The sequence below is a fragment of the Hypanus sabinus genome, chromosome 7 (genome assembly GCF_030144855.1).
Source record: "Hypanus sabinus isolate sHypSab1 chromosome 7, sHypSab1.hap1, whole genome shotgun sequence".
Taxonomy (NCBI): Eukaryota; Metazoa; Chordata; class Chondrichthyes; order Myliobatiformes; family Dasyatidae; genus Hypanus; species Hypanus sabinus.
The window spans coordinates 58,127,463-58,146,545 of record NC_082712.1 but is presented as its reverse complement, the minus strand read 5'-3'; the positions used below and the strand labels follow the sequence as shown (position 1 = coordinate 58,146,545).

The following is a 19,083-nucleotide window of genomic DNA, read 5'->3' as shown; positions in this document are numbered from 1 at the left end:
CAATTGAGAATCAACTGATTCATCATCTTGGGGAAGATACTAGGTGGTAATCAAGAGGCGGTTTCCTTACCCATGTTTGATCTGAAATCATGTGACAGGAAAATAGACTAAACACACTTTTGAAAGTAATTTTTATTAAAAAGCTGGTGACAAACACTCTCTACATAAAACAGATATAATGCTGAAATATTTAAAGAAGAATGAAAACCATTTAATGCTGGAATTCACTTGGACTAAATGAATTGCAATAATACACTTACATTGTTTGTTATGGTTTAAACTGATCAAGAGAAAATACATAAATAATGTAATAAAGACGTTATTGCTCAGCTAAAATGGTCTTTGTGGGCAGTATATTTAATGTCACAATGCAATCCAGCTATAGTGCAACAGCACTTACAAATTAATGATACTGACAGGGCAAGATTTTTTTCTGTACAGTTTTAAGTTCATTAAACAAATTACCACTTGTCAGTCAGTTTAACCTGGTTTGTCTCTATGTACAATTTATCATACAATACACAGGATTAATAACGTAGGCTCAGGATTCTGACACAAGGTTCTAATTACACAAAAACTACACTCGCGTGTAACAATGAAAACAACCGTTAAACTGAACGCAGATTTAAATGCAAAGAACAAGAGCATATATCACCAGAACACGGGGTGGTTATTGGGAAAGTAAAGACAAAAGGAAACTAAATTCACTAATTTTTTTTAACAAATTTATTTGTGATGCACAAGACCAGCTTAAGCACAGCATTGTTTTTATCTTACAAGAAGCTCGCAGAGACAGAAGAAACAGAAGATGGCTGTGACTACAATAGGCTCAAAGGTTTGTGGCTACAAAGCAATAGAAGTCTCCAAAGGATGCTTGCATTTACAGTGTGCTTTTTAATCACTAAGAATCCATTAATGACTTGCACTTTGCTGTGACCACTTGCACTCATCATGTAGTTGCTTCGTTTCCTCAGTTAAGTCAAAACTGTTCTATAAAAAATATAAGAACTAAAATATTTTACCTATTTAAAGAAATGAGTATCAATATGTATTATTGAGTATTATTTATGTATATGTGGAATGACTTACTTAAAAAGTTAGTAAGATTTTTAGGAATGGCATGTTGAGATTGGTAAGATGGAAATGTTTCAAAGGACCTCCTTTCCAAAAAATTGTTAGGCAATTAAGTTCTTCACTAGCAATGTTTTCCATAAGGTAAATTATAAAATATTACCATCAATGCATGAAGGTGCCTGGTTTAATGTCAACCCTCAAAGACACAGAAAAAGAAAGCAAAAGAAGGAATTTTATAAAGGGATCCTCTTGAGTTGTATGATGGCCTTCAAAATTTTCCTGCTCTTCATCTGTAACACAGTTGAGCACTGGTGGTAAATCGTCATTGAAATTCATCCAGAGGAGCTGGGAAGACATTGGCCAGACTCCTTTTGTTGTTACCCCAGAGAGCTGTTCAATTGGACACTTTTCCATCCGTAAGTTGTGGCCATCCAATTCACTCATTGTCGTTCATTTTATGTGACGTTGAGGGGCTGTTTCGAGCTGGTAGCAAGTCATAATGGCAGGGGATGTGACTGTTCTTGGGCAGGTCATAAGGGCCAAAGGGAGCACCGCCACTGCATGTTCCGTGAATGACACTTACTGTTGGTTCTAGAGCACAAGAATATCATAATTAATGATTACACTTGTTAAGGCTTATCTGTGACACAAAGTCATAGAATTATACAACACAGAAACAGGCGTCGTGGCCCAACTGGCCATCCCAAACAGGATGCCCCTTCCAAGCTAATCCTATTAACTCATATTAACAATATTAACAATACATCCACATTTAACTCATAACCTTCTAATCTTGCCCAGTTATCTTTATTGTACCTGCCTAAACCACTTCCTTCAGTGATTCAATCCACATAGATACTACCACCCTTTGTGTAAATAAGTTGCTCTCAAGTTCCTATTAAATGTTTCCCTTCCCACATTAAACCTTTGCCCTTTCGTTCTTGATTCCCCAGCTCTGAGAAAAACACCGAGTGCATTCACCCTAACTATCCCCTGATGAGTTTATACACCTCTATAAGATCACCTTTCAGTCTCCTTTACTCCAAGGAATAAAGTCTTAGTCTGTCCAACCTCCCCTTCTAACACAGTCCTTCAACACGCTTGTATGTCTTTCTTGCATTCTTTCCAGTTTAATTATGTATTTCCTATAACAGTGTGACCAAGGCTGAACAAATACTCCGTGCAGCCTCACCAGCATCAATACAGTCCCACCATGACCTCCCATCTTTTATACAGTAATTATGAAGCCCAGCATGCCAAAGGCCTTCTTCGCCATTCTGTCTACTTGTGATTCATTTTCAGTGAACTCTGTACTTGTATTCTAATGTCTCTCTGTTCTACAACACACCTCAGAGCCCTGTCATTCACTGTTAAAGTCCTACTTGGATTAAACTTTCCAAAATGCACATCCTGCATTTATCTGAATTAAATTCCATTTGCCATTGTTCAGCCCACTTACTCAGTTGATCAAGATCCCCCTGTAAATTTTGATAACTTTCTTCATAATCCAATAGAGCACCTATTCTTATGTCATCCCCAACCTAACTAATAATAGCCTTGTCAGTCTTATCCAAATCATTGATATGCATGAAGAACAACAATGGGCCCCACACTGATCCCTGAGGCACAGCACTAGTCATGGGCCTTCAGTTTGAGAAGCAATCTTCCACCATCACCTCTGCTTTCTCCAACAAGCTAATTCAATATCCAGTTAGCCAGCTCTCCTTGGATTTTATGCTATCTATCCTTCCAGAGCACCCTACCAATTGGAACCTTATCAAAGGCCTTACTGAAGTCCATATAAACCGCGTCTACCATTCTGCCATCATGAACCATCTTGATTACATCATCAAAAACTCAACCAAGTTCATAAGATAAGGTCTTCCATGTACAAAGCAATGCCGACTCTGTGTTCATCCCTTGCCTTTCCAGATTTATGTTTATTTCATCCCTCAGAATCCTCTCCAATAACTTACCTACTACAAATGTTGGACTTACTGATTTGCAATTCCAGTATTTTCTTTGCTGCCCTTTTTAAAAAAAGGCACAATATACCCTCCAGTCTACAGGCACCTCACTGTGGTTAATAATGATGCAGGTATCTCAGCCAGGACTCAGACAATTTCTTCTCTGGCCTCCCACTGTGTTCTTGGATGTAATTGAGCAGGCTCTGGATACTTGTCCGCCATCATATATTTTGAGACATCCAGCACCTCCTCTACCATAATGCAGGTTACCCCCAAGATTTTACCAATTACTTTACCTAGTTCTGAAGTCACCATGTCTCTCTACAGTAAAAACAAAGCAGAAACACTCATTATAGACCTTGCTAATCTCAGGCAACTCTACACAAGAACGTACCCTTTGGTCTATGAAACATCCTTTCCTCTCTCTAGTTACTTTTTCTTCCTTAATATACTTACAAAATCTCTTGGAATTTTCCTTAATCCTCTCTGCCAAAGCCATCTCAATTCCCTTTCTGCCCTCCAACTCAACATTAACCTTTAGGGAATCTTGTATGAAGTCTTCCAAGTCCATTTGCACATTGAATTTTTGAATTTCCTCCCCATTTATAAAATAGTCTAGGTTTTTATGCCTTCTATAAAAGCACATGACCTTACAGTTCCCTACGTTGTATTCCATCTGCCACTTCAATGCCCATTCTCCTAATCTGTCTAGGTCCCGCTGCAGACTCCCTACTTCCTCAGCACCACTTTCCCCTCCACCTACCTTCGTATCATCTGCAAACTTGGCAACAAAGCCCATCCATTCCATCATCTATATCATTGATATACAGCATAAAAAGAAGTGCTCCCAACACCAACCAATGCGGAACACCACTAGTCACTAGCAGAAATCAGTAAAGGCTGCAGTTATTCTACTCTTTCCCTCTTGTCAATACTTTATCCATCTTTCCTATAACACCATGGGCTCATAGCTTGTTAAGCAGCCTCGTGTGCAACATCTTGTGAAAGGCCTTCTAGAAATCCAAGTATAGAATGTTCACCAATTATCCTGTGTCTATCCAGCTTGTTATTTCATCAAAGAATCCCAACAGATTTGTCAGGCAAGATTTTCCCTTAAGATTTTCCCATGCTGGCTATGGTCTATTTTATCATGTGCCTCCAATTACTCTGAAACCACAAGCTTAACAATCGACTCCAACATCTTCCTAACTATTGAGGTCAGGTCTATAATTTCCTTTCTTCTGCCTACCTCCCTTCTTGAAGAGTGGAGTGACATTTGCAATTTTTGCAGTCCTCCAGAACCATGCCAGAATCTAGTGATTCTTGAAGGATCTTTACTCGTGCCTCCACAATCTCTTTGTCTATCTTTTTCAGAATCTTGGTGTGTAGTCCATCTGATCCAGGTGACTTAACTACATTCAGACCTTTCAGTTTTCCAAGCACCTAGTAATACCCTAGTAGTAACAACTACAGTCACTTCAGCCCTCTGACACTCTCAAGCTTCCGGCATACTGCTAGTGTCTTCCACAGTGAAGACTGATCCAAAATACTTATTCAGTTCATCTTTGTCCCTTATTATTACCTATCTAGCATCACCTTCCAGCATCCCAATATCTACTCTTGCCCTCTTCAAAATCCTTCACTCCCCTTCTATGGAAAAAACTATTTAACTGTGTCTTAAGTATATTTAAAGAGATAGTCTCCATGGCTTCTCTAACCTCCACTGGTTCACTAATCTCTGAGAGTAGTTCCTCGTCAGCTCCATCCTAAATCTATTCCCCTGAAACTTGATGTTATATTCCCTAGATGTAGATTCACCTACCAGTGGAAACAACTTTCTTGCCTCTATTTTATCTATCCTGTCAATCTTCTGAATTCCAGTATAGTCCCAAGTTACTCAATCTTTCCTCATAGGTTATCCCTCTTATTTCCGTATTCAACCTCGTGAAGCTCCTTTGAATCTTCTCCAAAGCCAGAATATCCTTCCTTAAGTAAAGAGACCAGAACTGCATTCTGTTCTCCAGGTGCAGCCTCACTATTTGTAACAAAGTTGTAACTCATCCCTCTTATACAAGTCAACTCTGCTAGAAAGAGATCTCAATGGTTTAAAAAGTCTGAATTCCTGTGCCCTACACCAATTTTTCAGCCATGTACTTATTTGCCATGTCCTCTTATCCTTACCCTCACTTCCACATTATTACACCTGAGGTACTGCTTTGTAACTCCTTCTATAGCTCCCTGTGTTCACTCTGCAAGTCCTCATTCCCTTCTCTAATTACGTCATTTGTTCTAATGTGCATGATGACTTCTGTCTGCAGACATTCCTCACTGAGAATGTTCTGTGAGGAGGTATGTATTCAGAGATGTAGGCCATTCTCAACAGAGCAGAGAAAGGTTGAGAGCTTCAATTTCCTAGGAGTGAACATCACCAATAGCCTGTCCTGGTCCAACCTTGTAGATACTATGGTCAAGGAAGCTCACCAACACCGCTCCTTCTTCAGGGGACTAAGGAAATTTGGCATCCCATTGACTCTCACCAATTTTTATAGATACATGTATATATCTGGTATGGTTACTGCTTTGCTTGAGACTGCAAGTAACCACAGAGAATTGTGGAAACCATAGGACCATAAAGCCATAAGATATAGGAGCAGAAGTAGACCATTCGGCCCATCGATCTGCTCCACCATTCAATCATGGGCTGATCCAATTCTTCCAGTCATCCCCACTCCCCTGCCCCCTGACACAGCTCAGCACATCACAAATACCAGTCATCCTTCCATGGGCTCTTTTTATGTTTCTAGCTGCTTAGGTAAGGCAGTCAATGTGATCACATGAGTTCACACATTCTCTCTTCCCCCTCCCACTGGGCAGAAAAGACAAAAACCTGAAAGCACATTCAACTAGGCTGAAGAACAGTTGTTAACAAACTATTGAATGGTCCCCTGGTATGATAAATTGAACCTTCCACTTCATTATTTGTCTCGTTGTGGCCTTGCAACCTATTGTCTATCTGCACTGCACTTTCTCTATATCTGTATATTTTGCGTTCTGTTACTGCTTTCTGTTATTCTATGTCAGTGCACTGATGTATGGAAACAACGTGTATGGATTACATGTAAAACAGTTTTTTTTCATTGTACCTCAGTAATGTGAGAATAGCAAACCAACCTACCAAGGAAGGAGGATGTTCTTGAAGGTATTTACAATAGTGTTTTACATTGTATAATAAAATAAACAGCTACCTATAACTGATGGATCAGTAACAAGAGAACATTGATTAAAGCTGATAGACAAAAGAACTTAAGAATGCTTGTTTCATGTAGTCTACATATTTAGGATTTAGAAATCTCAGATGGCATTGAAGAGCTTTTGCCCCTGGTACTATCACTCAGGATATTACACTGCTGATAGACATATTAAAACAGAAAACTGGAGTAAGCCATTATGGACCTTGAAGCTTTCTCTGCCATTTAACAGGATCATGGCCGATCATCAACTTGATTCTGTATCCCCCCCCCTCTATCCCTATACCTCAACATTTATTGAATTGAGAAATGTATCTACCTCCTCATTAAAAATATTCTGTGACTTCCGCTCCAGAATTCTCTATGGTAAAGAAATCCTCAAGTTTGCCACGCTTTGAGTGAGGACATTACTCTTCATCTTAGTCTGAATTCTTTTCCCCCCATAAGACTATGACCCCTCATTGTAAAGGCCCCAGTCAGGGAAAACGGTCCTTACATCCAGTCTGTTAGGATATTTCCTGAAGCTAGCTGCCATTTCATGATCCTGGCGTTATTCGCTGAGTGATTTCCACTCAATAATATTTCTCAACAAGATATTATTCAGGACATTCCTCTGATGATACTAAAGGGCAAAACTGTCCAGGGTATTCATCTGGTGATTTTGATCAGGGAATTCCCCTAGTGTCATTGACTGGTATATTCAGTGGACGATATTCATCTATACTGCAGTCATTGAGTCTGTCCTGTGCACCTCCATCACTGTGTGGTTTGGAGCCGCCACCAAGCAGGATAGAACCAGACTACAGCGCACAGTGAGGACTGCTGAGCGCATCATTGGAGCCTCCCTGCCCTCCATTGTGGACCTGTACTCTTCCAGGTTGAAGAAGAGGGCGGGGAACATCATAAAGGATTGCTTCCAACCTGCGCAGGAACTGTTTGAACTGCTTCCGTCTGGTAGGTGCTTCAGATCCCTCCAGACTAAGACTAATAGGCACTGGAGAAGTTTTTTCCCTACTGCGGTCACTTTGCTGAACAGTTAACAGTCGGCTAACTATTACTTGGATTGCACTACCTGTATGTATAATCTATATTTTCATTTATATTTATCATTATTATTGTTATGAGCAGAGAGACAACATCTGCCGGAAGTAAATTCCTTGTATGTGCACAGGTACTTGGGTATTAAAGTCTGATTCTGATTCATCAGTGGTAGCATTGACCGGGATAATGCTCTGTGGACACTGTTCAAGATATTTCCCCTAGTGAAATTGATCAGTATATTACACTATGGTGACATTGGCTGGAAAATTCCCAATGGGGATTTTGATCAGGATGCACAGATACAAGGTCTATTTGGGAATGATTTAGCTCTCCTTGCTTACAGTTCTTGGGCAGTTCAAATTAACTTCAGTGGCTATTGTAGGAATGACTTAGTGTAAGCATGGGACACTGAGGCTTTAGCAAGATGAGGAAGAGTAAGTGAGTGAAGGCTGGTAAAGTCTCTTTCTTTTTGATTGTACAGGTAGAACAGTGGGAATGATAGCCAGGGCAGTGATATGCTCCTCTTGCAAGATATTGGAAGTCTGGGAGACTGCTAGTGTCCCTGATAGCTGCACCTGCAAGAAGTGCTTTGAAGACCTTGAAGGAAACTGGAATAGTGAGAACTCCTGATCATTCAGGAGGCTGAGGGGCTGATAGACAGAAGTTACAGGGAAGTAGTCACACCTAAGTTGCAGGAGGCGAGTAGTTGGGTGACTGTCAGGAGAGAGAAAGGGAATAGGGTGTCAGTGCAGAATGACCTTGTGGCTGCACCTCTCAAAACCACTTTGGACACTACTGGGAGGACAACCTATTTGAGGAAAGCCACAGCAGCCGTGTATCTGACACTGAATCTGCCTTTGTGGCTCAGAAGAGGAAGGAGGAGAAGAGAAGAGCAGTAGCGATAGTGGGGGTTCATTGGTTAGGGAAAGAGACAAGAGATTCTGTGGATGAAAACAAGCCTTGTGGAGGGTATGCTGCTTCCCTGGTGCCAGGGTCAGTGGCATCTTGGACCACATGCTTAAGCTTAAAGAGGAGGATGAGCAGCCAAAAATTGTGGTACGCATTGGTACCAATGACACAGGTAGAAAAAGGGATGAGGTCCTGAAGGGATAATATCGGGAGCTAGATAGCAAGCTGAAAAGCAGGACCTCAAGGGTAGTAGTCCTTGGTTTGCTGCCTGTGTCATTTGCCAGTGAGGGTAAGAATATGGTTACCAAATTACAGGAAGGATATTAATACCTTTGAAAGAGTACAGAGAAGTTTTACAAGGATGTTGCCTGGACTTGAGAAACTGAGTTACAGAGAAAGGTTGAATAGGTTAGGACTTTATTCCCTGGAGTGTAGAAGAATGAGGGGAGATTTGATAGAGGTATATAAAGTTATGATGGGTACAGATAGAGTGAATGCAAGCAGACTTTTTCCACTGAGGCCAGAGGAGAAAAAAACCAGAGTACATGGGTTAAGGGTGAAGGGGGAACAGTTTAAAGGAAACATTAAGGGGGGGCCTTCTTCAAGCAGAGAGTGGTAGGAGTGTGGAATGAGCTGCCAGATTAAGTGGTAAATGCGGGCTCACTTTTAACATTTAAGAAAAACTTGGACAGGTACATGGATGAGAGGGGTTTGGAGGGATATGGTCCAGGTGCAGGTCAGTGGGACTAGGCAGAAAAATGGTTTGGCACAGCCAAGAAGGGCCAAAAGGCCTGTTTCTGTGCTGTAATGTTCTATGGTTCTATATGGCTGACGTAGGGCATGGTTTCAAATTTGTGTCATCTCTTCTGGGGAAGGTAGGACCTGTACAAAAGGGACAGATTACATCTGAACTCAAGAGGGACCATTGGTATTGCAGGAAGGTTTGCTAGAGCTGTTGCAGGGGGTTTAAAATAGGTTGGTAGGGGATGGAAGCTGTATTATCAGATGCTGGAGCAGCAGTTGAAAAGGGAGATGCAAGGTGTAGAGGGACTGTGAGGAAGGATAGGCATTGGATAGGGCATAGGACATTGTGGCAATTACAGAAACTTGGCTCTTGCAAGGGCAGGATTGGCTGCTTGATGTTCTGGGGTTTAGATGTTGCAAAAAGGAGGAAGGTAAAAGAGGTGGGGGGAGGAGGTGGCATTGTTAATCAGGGATAGTATCACAGCTGCTGAAAGGGAGGACATTGTAGAGGGACTGCCTACTCAGCCAGTGTGGGTGCTAGTCAGAAAGAGGAAGGGAGCAACCACTCCATTGGAAGTATTCTATAGGCCCAACAATAGCAACCAGCACACTGAGTAGTCAGATTTTGGAAACGAGAGGAAAATAACAGGGTTGTTGTCATGGAAGGATTTCTGACACACTATATGGACAGGCTGTCTAGAGAAGAGGCCTTACTGGATCCAGCACTAGGTAATAATCCTGGTCAGGTAATAGTGTGTGTGTACAATTCCCTAACCTCAGGATAGCCATGGATAAGGACAGAAACAGGCAATATGGGAAAGTAACTGGAAGAGATGGTATAAGACCAGACCTGGGAAGTATAAATTGGGAACAGATGAACACAGGGAAATGCACAGTAGGAGTGTGGTAGTTGTTTAGAAACCACTTGCATGGGGCTTTGGATAGGTTTGTCCCATTGAGGGAGGGAAAGGATGTCGGGTGACTAAATGTTCCTCCTCTCATGGTTGACAAGAGAGGAGGAACATTCAGTCAAGATGAAGGTGGAGGCAAGCTTAAAAATAAACAGGGCTCTTGAGAGTTACAAGAGATCCAAAAAGGAGCTTAAGAAGTGACTTAGGAGAGATAAAAGGGGACATGAGGAAGTCTTGTTGAGTAGGAAAAAGCCAAGGTGTTCTACACATGTGCCTAGAACAGGGGGATAGCTAGAGTGTGGCTAGGACTGCTCAAGAATAAGGGAGAAACATATGCCTGGAGACGGAGGAGGTAGGCAAGGTCCTTAATGAATACTTTGAAACAAAGTAAGGACATTGAAACATTCACCAGAGAGGGACTCTGATGAATGTTAGACTAATGCACTGGAGCATGTCAAGGTTAAGAAAAAAGATATTTTGCAGCTTCTGAAAAACGTTGGGATAGATAAATCCTTGGGGCCAAATGGGTTGTATCCCTGGTTAACATGGGATGCAAAGGAAGAAATTTCTGGGACATTGACTACAATCTCTGCACCCTTCCTGGCCACAGAAGGATTACATAAGGATTGGAGAATGGAAAATGTTGTTCTGTAGTTCAATAAAGGTAATAAGGATAATCCTGGGAATTACAGACCAGTGAGTTTTACATCAGTGGTGGGCAAATTATTGAATATTCTTAGAGACAGTGTTTATGAGCATTTAGAAAAGCATAATCTTATGAGGAATAGTCAGTATGGTTTTGTGAGGGGCAGGTTGTAGCTCACAAGCCTGACAGGTTTAAGGAGGTGATGTAGCAAGCTGATAAAGGAAGAGTAGTCGATGTGGTATATATGGCTTTTAGTAGGGCATTCAACAAGATTCCTCATGGTAGGCTTATTCAGAAAGATGGGAAGCATGGGATTCATGGAAACTTGGTTGTTTGGAGTTGAAATTGGCTTGCCCACAGAAGGCAGAGTGTGCTGGCAGATGAAGTGTATTCTCCCAGATGGTCGATGACTAATATAGTTTCACGGGATTTCTTCTATGACTCCTACTCTTTGTGATTTTTGTCAATGACTTGGCTAAGGAGGTGAAAGGATGGCTTAGTAAGTTGACACGAAGGTTGATGGTGTTGTGGATAATGTAGAAAACTGTTGTAGACTACAAAGGAATATAGGCAAGATGCAAAGCAGGCCAGTGAAATGGCAGATGGAGTTCAAACCAGAAAAGGGTGAAGTGATACACTTTGGAAGATCGAAATTGAAGGGGGAGTACAAGGTTAACAGCAGATTCTTAGCAGTATGGAGAAACAGAGTCCAAGGTTCAAGTCCAGAGTTCAGTTAAAGTTGCTGTGCAAGTTGATAGGGTGGTTAAGAATGCTTGTGATAGAAAAAGCATTTGATAGATTGGAATGGGATTTTTTATTTCAGGTATTGGAAAAATATGGATTAGGGGTATCTTTTATAAAATGGATTAAAACCTTAAATACTAATCCCAAAGCTAAAGTAGTGACAAATGGTCAAATTTCAACACCATTTCAGTTAACACGGTCAACTAGGCAAGGTTGTCCATTATCACCTGCTGTACTTGTGTTGGCGATAGAGCCATTAGCTGAATTAATTAGAATGGACCCAGATATTAAGGGTTTTAGAGTTAATCAGGAAGAATACAAGATTAACTTATTTGCTGATGATGTTCTGCTTTATCTAACAAACCCATTACACTCGTTGCGTAAATTATCCTATAGATTAGAAGAATATGGGAAAATATCAGGTTATAAAATAAATTGGGATAAAAGTGAAATTTTACCTCTTACTAAAGGAGATTATAGTCAATGTCGATTAATAACCCAATTTAGATGGCCGGCAAATGGTATAAAATATTTAGGTTTAAGAGTTGATAATGATATAAAGAATTTATATAAATTAAATTACTTACCACTATTGAAAAAAATTCAAGAAGGTCTTGATAAATGGATGGTATTACCAATAACATTAGTAGGTAGAGTAAATACCATAAAAATGAATATATTCCCTAGATTACAATACTTATTTCAATCACTACCAATACAAATACCCCAGAAGTTTTTTCAAGAGTTAAATAAATATGTGAGGAAGTTTCTTTGGAAAGGTAAGATGTCAAGAATATCTTTGGAAAAATTGACATGGAAATTTGATCCAGGAGGGTTACAACTTCCAAATTTTAAGAATTATTATAAAGCAAATCAACTTAGATTTATTGCATCTTTTTTTGAGAAAGATAAACCGGCATGGATTAGAATAGAACTAGATAAAATAGGAGAAAATATACCAGAAGATTTTATATATAAATGGGAATCTAAATGGATACGGGAAAAGAAAGAATCTCCTATATTAAAACATTTAATTGACTTATGGAATAAGATAAATGTTGACAATGAGATAAAGAAATCCTTATTAGCAAAGAGATCTTTTATTCCTTTTACAATGGATAATCAACTTTTATATAATTGGTTTCAAAAAGGGATTAGATATATAGGTGATTGTTTTGAAGGAGGTATATTAATGTCATTTGATCAATTAAAGAATAAATATAAAGCATCAAACAAGACTCCTTTTTGTTACTTTCAACTAAGGGCTTATTTAAGAGAAAAATTAGGTCAAACAATGTTATTGCCGAAATCTAATGAAATAGAAACTTTACTTCAAAAAGGAAAGATTAAAAAATTCATTTCTTGTATGTATAATTTGATTCAAAAACAGGCAATTAAACAAGGAGTCCATAAGTCAAGACAAAAATGGGAAAGTGACTTGAATATTAAAATTGAAGAAAAAAATTGGTCAAGACTATGTCTTGAGAGTATGACAAATACAATAAATGTCCGGTTAAGATTAGTGCAATATAACTTTTTACATCAATTATATATTACACCACAAAAAATAAATAAATTAAACCCAAATTTATCCAATCAATGTTTCCGATGTAACCAAGAAATTGGAACTTTTTTACATTCTACTTGGTCTTGTTCTAAAATTCAACCTTTCTGGACAAATTTAAGAGTTTTATTGGAACAGATTATTGGAATACAACTTCCACATAATCCAATATTATTTTTACTAGTTGATATTGAAGGGATAAAACCGATACCCAAATTAAATAAATATCAGAAAGAATTTATAAAAATTGCATTGGCAGTAGCCAAAAAGGCTATTGCAGTTACTTGGAAATCGGATACATATTTAAGTATAGATCGTTGGAAGAAAGAAATTTATAGCTGTATTCCACTTGAAAAAATTACTTATAATTTAAGAGATAAATATGAAACATTTTTGAAAATTTGGCGCCCTTATTTACAAAAGACAGGATTAAATATACAGGTGCTCCGAAGATGAAATAATTGGTTATTTGGGGAAAGAAATAAATATATATACTAAAGTTATTACGAGCTCCATGGAGCATGTGGGGATCTTCCGATATCCAGGCACTCTTTCTTTTTCTTTCTTTCTTTCTTTCTTTCTTTCTTTCTTCTTTTTTTTCTATAGGCATGCTAGGGGGAGGGGTTAAGGGGAGGGGGGATGGGTAATATACATTTTTTTTCATACTTTTATTTTGTAACTACTTGAAATACAATAAAAAAAAGTTTAAAAAAAAGAATGCTTGTGGTACGTTGGCCTTCATTACTTGGAAGAATAAGTTCAGAAGCTGTGAGATTAAGTTGCAGCTCTATAAAACTCTCATCAGACCACATAGAATATTGTGTTCAGTTCTGTTCACCTCACCTCATTATAGGAAGGATGTGGAGGTTTTCGAGAGGCTGCAGAGGAGATTTACTAAGATGCTGCCTGAATTAAATAATATGTTTTATGAGGAAAGGCTGTGTGCATTAGGGCTATTGTCTTTGATGTGAAGGAGGATGAGAGGTTTCTTGATATGGAAGTGTATAAGATAGAGAGGCATAGATAGAATGGACAGCTTGCACCTACTACCCAGGTTGGCAATGGGTAACACCAGAGGATATCCTTGTTAGGGGCAGTGGAAGAAAGTTCATGAGAGATGTCAGATGTAGGTTTTTTTTTTACACATAGAGTGCTAAGTGCCTGTAACACACTGCTGGGATGGTGGTAAGGACTGGATAGATTAGGGACATATAATCGATCCTTAATGGACTTGTGAATGTAAGAAAAATAGAAGGTTATGGACTGTGTAGGAGGAAAGGAGTATATTGATTGTGGAGTACGTTTAAAAGGTCGGCATGACATCGTGGCCTGACTGCACTGTACTCTACGTTCTATGTTTTTTGATGGAAGATTGTTCACTAAATGTAATCTTCACAAGAATGTTTTTAGATAAGGAAACAAAACGTGGTAAACTGTCAGATGTTTCACAGTCAAGTACATGCAAAACATTATTAGGAACATAGTGATTATCTAAACTTACCAACTTCATAGACATTTTTATTAGCTGAAGTGGAGTTGCCAATCTCAGCATATGGCGAATCACGGCGAGCTGGAGATTTCATCTCTACGTAGCCACACTCTGAATTCTTGGATGTAAAAATCGGTGGATCTTTGATGGTGGCGTATGGGTTCTCAGTACTGTTGAGTGAGCATGTGCTAGCACTGAAGCCTGAAGTCTTTACCAGATCTGTGGTAATGATAGGAAATTGCACATTAAAAATAAAAAGGGGGGGGGGTGAATTTAAAATTACATCTGATGATGATAATTTACTCTGGAAGATGTGGCGACACCTGCACTGGGAAATCACATTAACCCTTTGGCTTCTAGCCATTCTAGAGAACCTTCACATTCCTTTCCGGCAATGTTTCTTGGGACTTAAGCTTATTCCCCCAGTTGAAACACTACCCCTCACCCAAAAGTGTTACAGCAATGAATCCAGTGAATCAGCACCAATGACCACAATATTTATATTCTTGTTCAAAATTATTTAATTTCTACATATAGGAAAAAAAACAGGTAGCTATGGACATCCCCCCTCCCACTCACTTAATTTTTCTATGCTCTGCACATCACTTTCTCACTTGTTATTTTGGTACTTCACACTTACACGTTTCTCAATGTTCCAGATTTTAACTCTGCTGCAATTTATTCTTCTGATCAAAGATCATCAAACTGCAACATTAACTCTTTAAATCCTCTCTCAGAAGATGATGACTGAAATGCTATTTCCAATGCTCTGTATGTTTGTTAATGTTTTTAAGCTTGCGTCGAACCTGACAGCAAAGGAGGAAGCAGCTAGAATGCAGAGGCTACAGAGCGTGATGGACTCAGCCACTTCTTTCAAGAGTACAGCTCTCCTCGCCGCCGAGCAAACTCAAAAGAGATATTATCTCAAAAAAGGTGGCATCCATCATCAGGGACCCCCACCATCCCAGCCACGTTCTTTCCTCAATGCCACCAGTACGAAGGGTGCACACAATGCTGAAGACCCACACCTCAAGGTTCAACAACAGCTTCTTCCCCACTGCTATCAGGTTCTTGAACCAACCTGAAAAACCTTTACATTACCTTGAACTATATTTACCTTTCTCTCTCTAAAATTGCACTGGTACCGTTATATTTATTTTGTTGGATTTCTTTTGCATGTGCAAGTTAAGTATAAATTATGTTAATTTAGGTATATGTTAATTTATAGTATGTTTGTAATGTACTGCCTGCTGCTGCTAAAAACGTTCATAGCACTTACATCCTGTGACAATGTTAATACTGAATTTGAGGCCTCTTCGGGCTTTGTCCCTCTGCCAACTTGTTGAAAGAGCTCTAAAATTAATCTCCACTTGAAACTGTTTCTCCCCTCATGGCTTTGCAAATTTTTCCTTTTCAGATTTTCCCCCCAATTCTTTTTGATGCTGCAGAACATTGTTTAATCAGAATGTGATGGTTGAGCTCTTCATTTTAGAGTTGAAATTGAAGTTGTGAAGACTGGTCTTTAATAGGCCAAATGTAATTTGGCAAGGCCATGTTTTCAATCAAAAGGGCCCCAAAATTCTTACTTGATCTCACTCAATAATTTAAATGACTGAATGGGTAAATGCTGTGTAAGTGTCTCTGATTCCACGACGATGACAGATCACTGAAAATTTACGAACTTGTACTTTAGAGATTGGTGGCAAATGGCCACTCACTGAACCGTTAATGTTTACTAATTTACTGTAATCATCCATGAGAGAGAGAGAGAGACAGAGCGATACTGCTCCTGCCACAGAGAGGAGACCAATGGCTCATTGTTTTGCTGTTACAATCTGTAGCTTGTTTATCTATAACTCAGCTCTGTGTCTCAGAAGAGTATAAACCCTTTGAAGACATAGAGACCATTTGAAATTTTACCTTTCAGAGACTTTCCCATGTATCCCCCATCAGCACTAAAGGCACCTGTGAGCAAACAAAAAAAAAATTAACCAATAGAGAGATGGCAATTTGGCAAGACAGAGATTACCCAGAGAATTGTGTTTGATTTGGGAAGCAAATCTGGGAAGGAAGGTATCATCCTTGGAATATTATTGGAACAAAAATAATTGAAGGAACATATTGCAAAGGTTCCTCAAGTGTAGCAGATTTGGGGATCTGTAAGTGTTTAAAATATTGAAAAGAATTGAGAGGGGAGGTGACGAAAAACCTTCCTCCTCTGCTGAACAAAACAGAAATAGAATTAGTCCACAAAGGAGATGGGAAAACAAGGGAACATTCCCCTCAAAAATCTGCTGGGGCTGATGGTTATTGAATATTCACAGGCCTATTGTTTAAGCAGTGGGATAATGGAAGCCAGGTAGATAGATAGGTGGAAGATATGGATTAGTCATCATCTAAATGAACAGGAGACACATGAGACATCGGATTCTGGAATCTGGTGTCTATGGAGGAAAGTGTACGGTCGATGTTTCCCTCCACAGATGCTGCCTGGCCTGCTGAGTTCCTCCAGAATCTTGTTTGTTGATCTAAATGATCAGACTTGAAGCACTGAATGACTACAATCAAATATTAGTGGATAGTGAAATCAGATGGATCATAATGAGGGGGAGATCTGACTTGCATAATTTTGGATGGCTGAGAAAAATCATTACTAGTCTGTGTGTTTTTTAAGATAAGTCTATAATAAATCAATGGGCCTTACCACCGGGGGAGCAGTCTTAAAATGAAGAATTGCTCATTAAAGAAAGAGGAAAACTTTTCTCACAGAAGGTTGCAAAACTTTGATTTCTTTAATCACTGAATATACTTGGGGTGGAGACTGATATTTTATCTGACTATAGCAGAATAATTGTAATGAAGAATCTTGACTTTCAAAGTTCAATCAAGCTTAGCCAAGGATTAGAAACTTTGGTCTAGATCAGGTTTGACGAGCCAGACGGCACACTCCTCCCATTACTGCTTTTCCTCTGTCAGTTTTTCTTCAGGATTAACCCAGCAAAGCAAAATGGATGGTAGAAATTTAGAACTTCCTTCCACGATTGATAACAAGCACTGGTCAATTGTTAATTTTAAATCAAGCTGATAGCTTTCTGTTAGGCAAAGCCTAAACGAATGAGGGGAAAGGAAGATAGGTAGGTTAGAGATTATCTGTGATCTCAATATAAGTAGGCTTGTCCTGCTCCTCTTACTTTTAATGTTCTGTCAAACAATCTGGAGTACAATTAAATTAGTAGTTGGAAATATTTACATATCTATGTTGATTTATCTGGCATGTTCTAGAATGTCTACTGAAGCCAAATGGCACTGAGAGGGGGGTGTGGCTAATTGTTGAAAGTTGCTTCCATCATGAGTGGTTAGTTTAGAAACTGCATCAGCATTTCCATTGGTTGGTTAGCCGCCTGATGTCCTTTTCCAACTATCTCGGGTATAAAAGAGCATGCAGAAGAGGCTTGCTCTCTCTTCCTTTGTTTAAAGCAATGTGCACATAGCCTTTGGGAAGATGTGCTCTGCATGCACTTTTAGCTAAATATGCTTGTTGAATATTCAGCTTTGTAGTTTCTGTAACTTGGAGAACATGAATGTTTGGTTGAAATTTTTACTGCTAGTAAAAAATGGTTAATATATTTATCCGTAGTCAGGGTTTTCTGTCTTACTCGCCAGACCCGCAAATCTGATTCAACGGTACAGGGAGCATCTTTACTAAACAGTTGAAGGAGATGGTTCCTCAAAAGTAGCAACTAGACAACAGGGACTAATGCTGATCTGTCTAGCAACAGTCCCATCTCAGGAATTAAGTATTCAGAATCACAAAGACAATCATTAAACAAATTATAACCCTGCACAACTTTTCTTCTTAATTAACAATAATGCTGAAAACAAAATACCTAAATCATTAGGATAGCCGCCTTGCTTCCAGTCTGCAGGTAGAGTTGCTGTGTAGTCCATAACGGGGCCGCGCTTTCCCTGACTTTTAAGATTCTTAATGTTAACGAACAGCTGATTGTTTTTTGACTGTTGATCAAAAATGAAAAATTAAATTACATCATCAGTAGAATTTAATAGTATGCAGCCTTATGAGTCAGAGCCTCTCTGAGTTATTCTTGTTGAACTCAAGCATTGACATCAAATAGGTAAGTTGAAGGTCTTATCCACAGCCTAGCATGGCCATCCCAATTGGCAGCTTTTTGATGAAAGTACTAACTAGCACTTGAAAGATGAAGATGAAAAGTGAAGAATTTCCATTTCTTTAATACCCTTTACACCTACAAGACACTGCAAAGATCTTTAGAGGCAATGAAGAACCTTTGAAATGCAGTGTGGGGAACCCAGCAGAAAATATGAATACAGCGTGTTCCCACAAAGAGATAAGGATTAGTTAATTTGTTTTAATGACTAAATGAAGCTCTGATAATGATGAGAGAAAGATAGTAAATTAGGATATTTGTAAATCATAACTTATTATGAGCCAACTCAGTACACAAAGGTAACGACAGCTCTTTGGTAAACCCAATGCTTCTCATGGCTTTTTTTTTGTTTTAAATATCAAAGATTGATTTTTTTCAACACTGCTCAACTGCATTAAATGCACTGCACGGGCTTTGGATGCACCTTTATCATAGATGACGGAATCAAATTTTGGGGGACAAGTTTCATCAGTGGCCGATACTTTTGTACTCATTCAGCACCAAGAAATCTGGAATTCCTTCTGTACCTTCCTGTAGTGCACATTTTTTAAGTGGATGC

The 19,083-nt window shown here is 39.1% G+C and overlaps 1 protein-coding gene across 1 annotated transcript in view; it reads right to left on the bottom strand.

Moving 5' to 3' along the window:
- Window positions 1-206: 206 nt before the first annotated feature.
- Window positions 207-19,083, bottom strand: part of megf10 (multiple EGF-like-domains 10) — a 176,877-nt gene continuing 158,000 nt past the window's right edge. The window contains exons 22-25 of the mRNA XM_059973847.1: window positions 18,225-18,351; window positions 16,258-16,302; window positions 14,350-14,556; window positions 207-1,665 (exon numbers count right to left, since the gene is read on the bottom strand). Coding sequence (XP_059829830.1) covers window positions 1,511-1,665; window positions 14,350-14,556; window positions 16,258-16,302; window positions 18,225-18,351 — 534 coding nt within the window. The 3' untranslated portion in view covers window positions 207-1,510. The remainder of the gene's footprint in view (window positions 1,666-14,349; window positions 14,557-16,257; window positions 16,303-18,224; window positions 18,352-19,083) is intronic.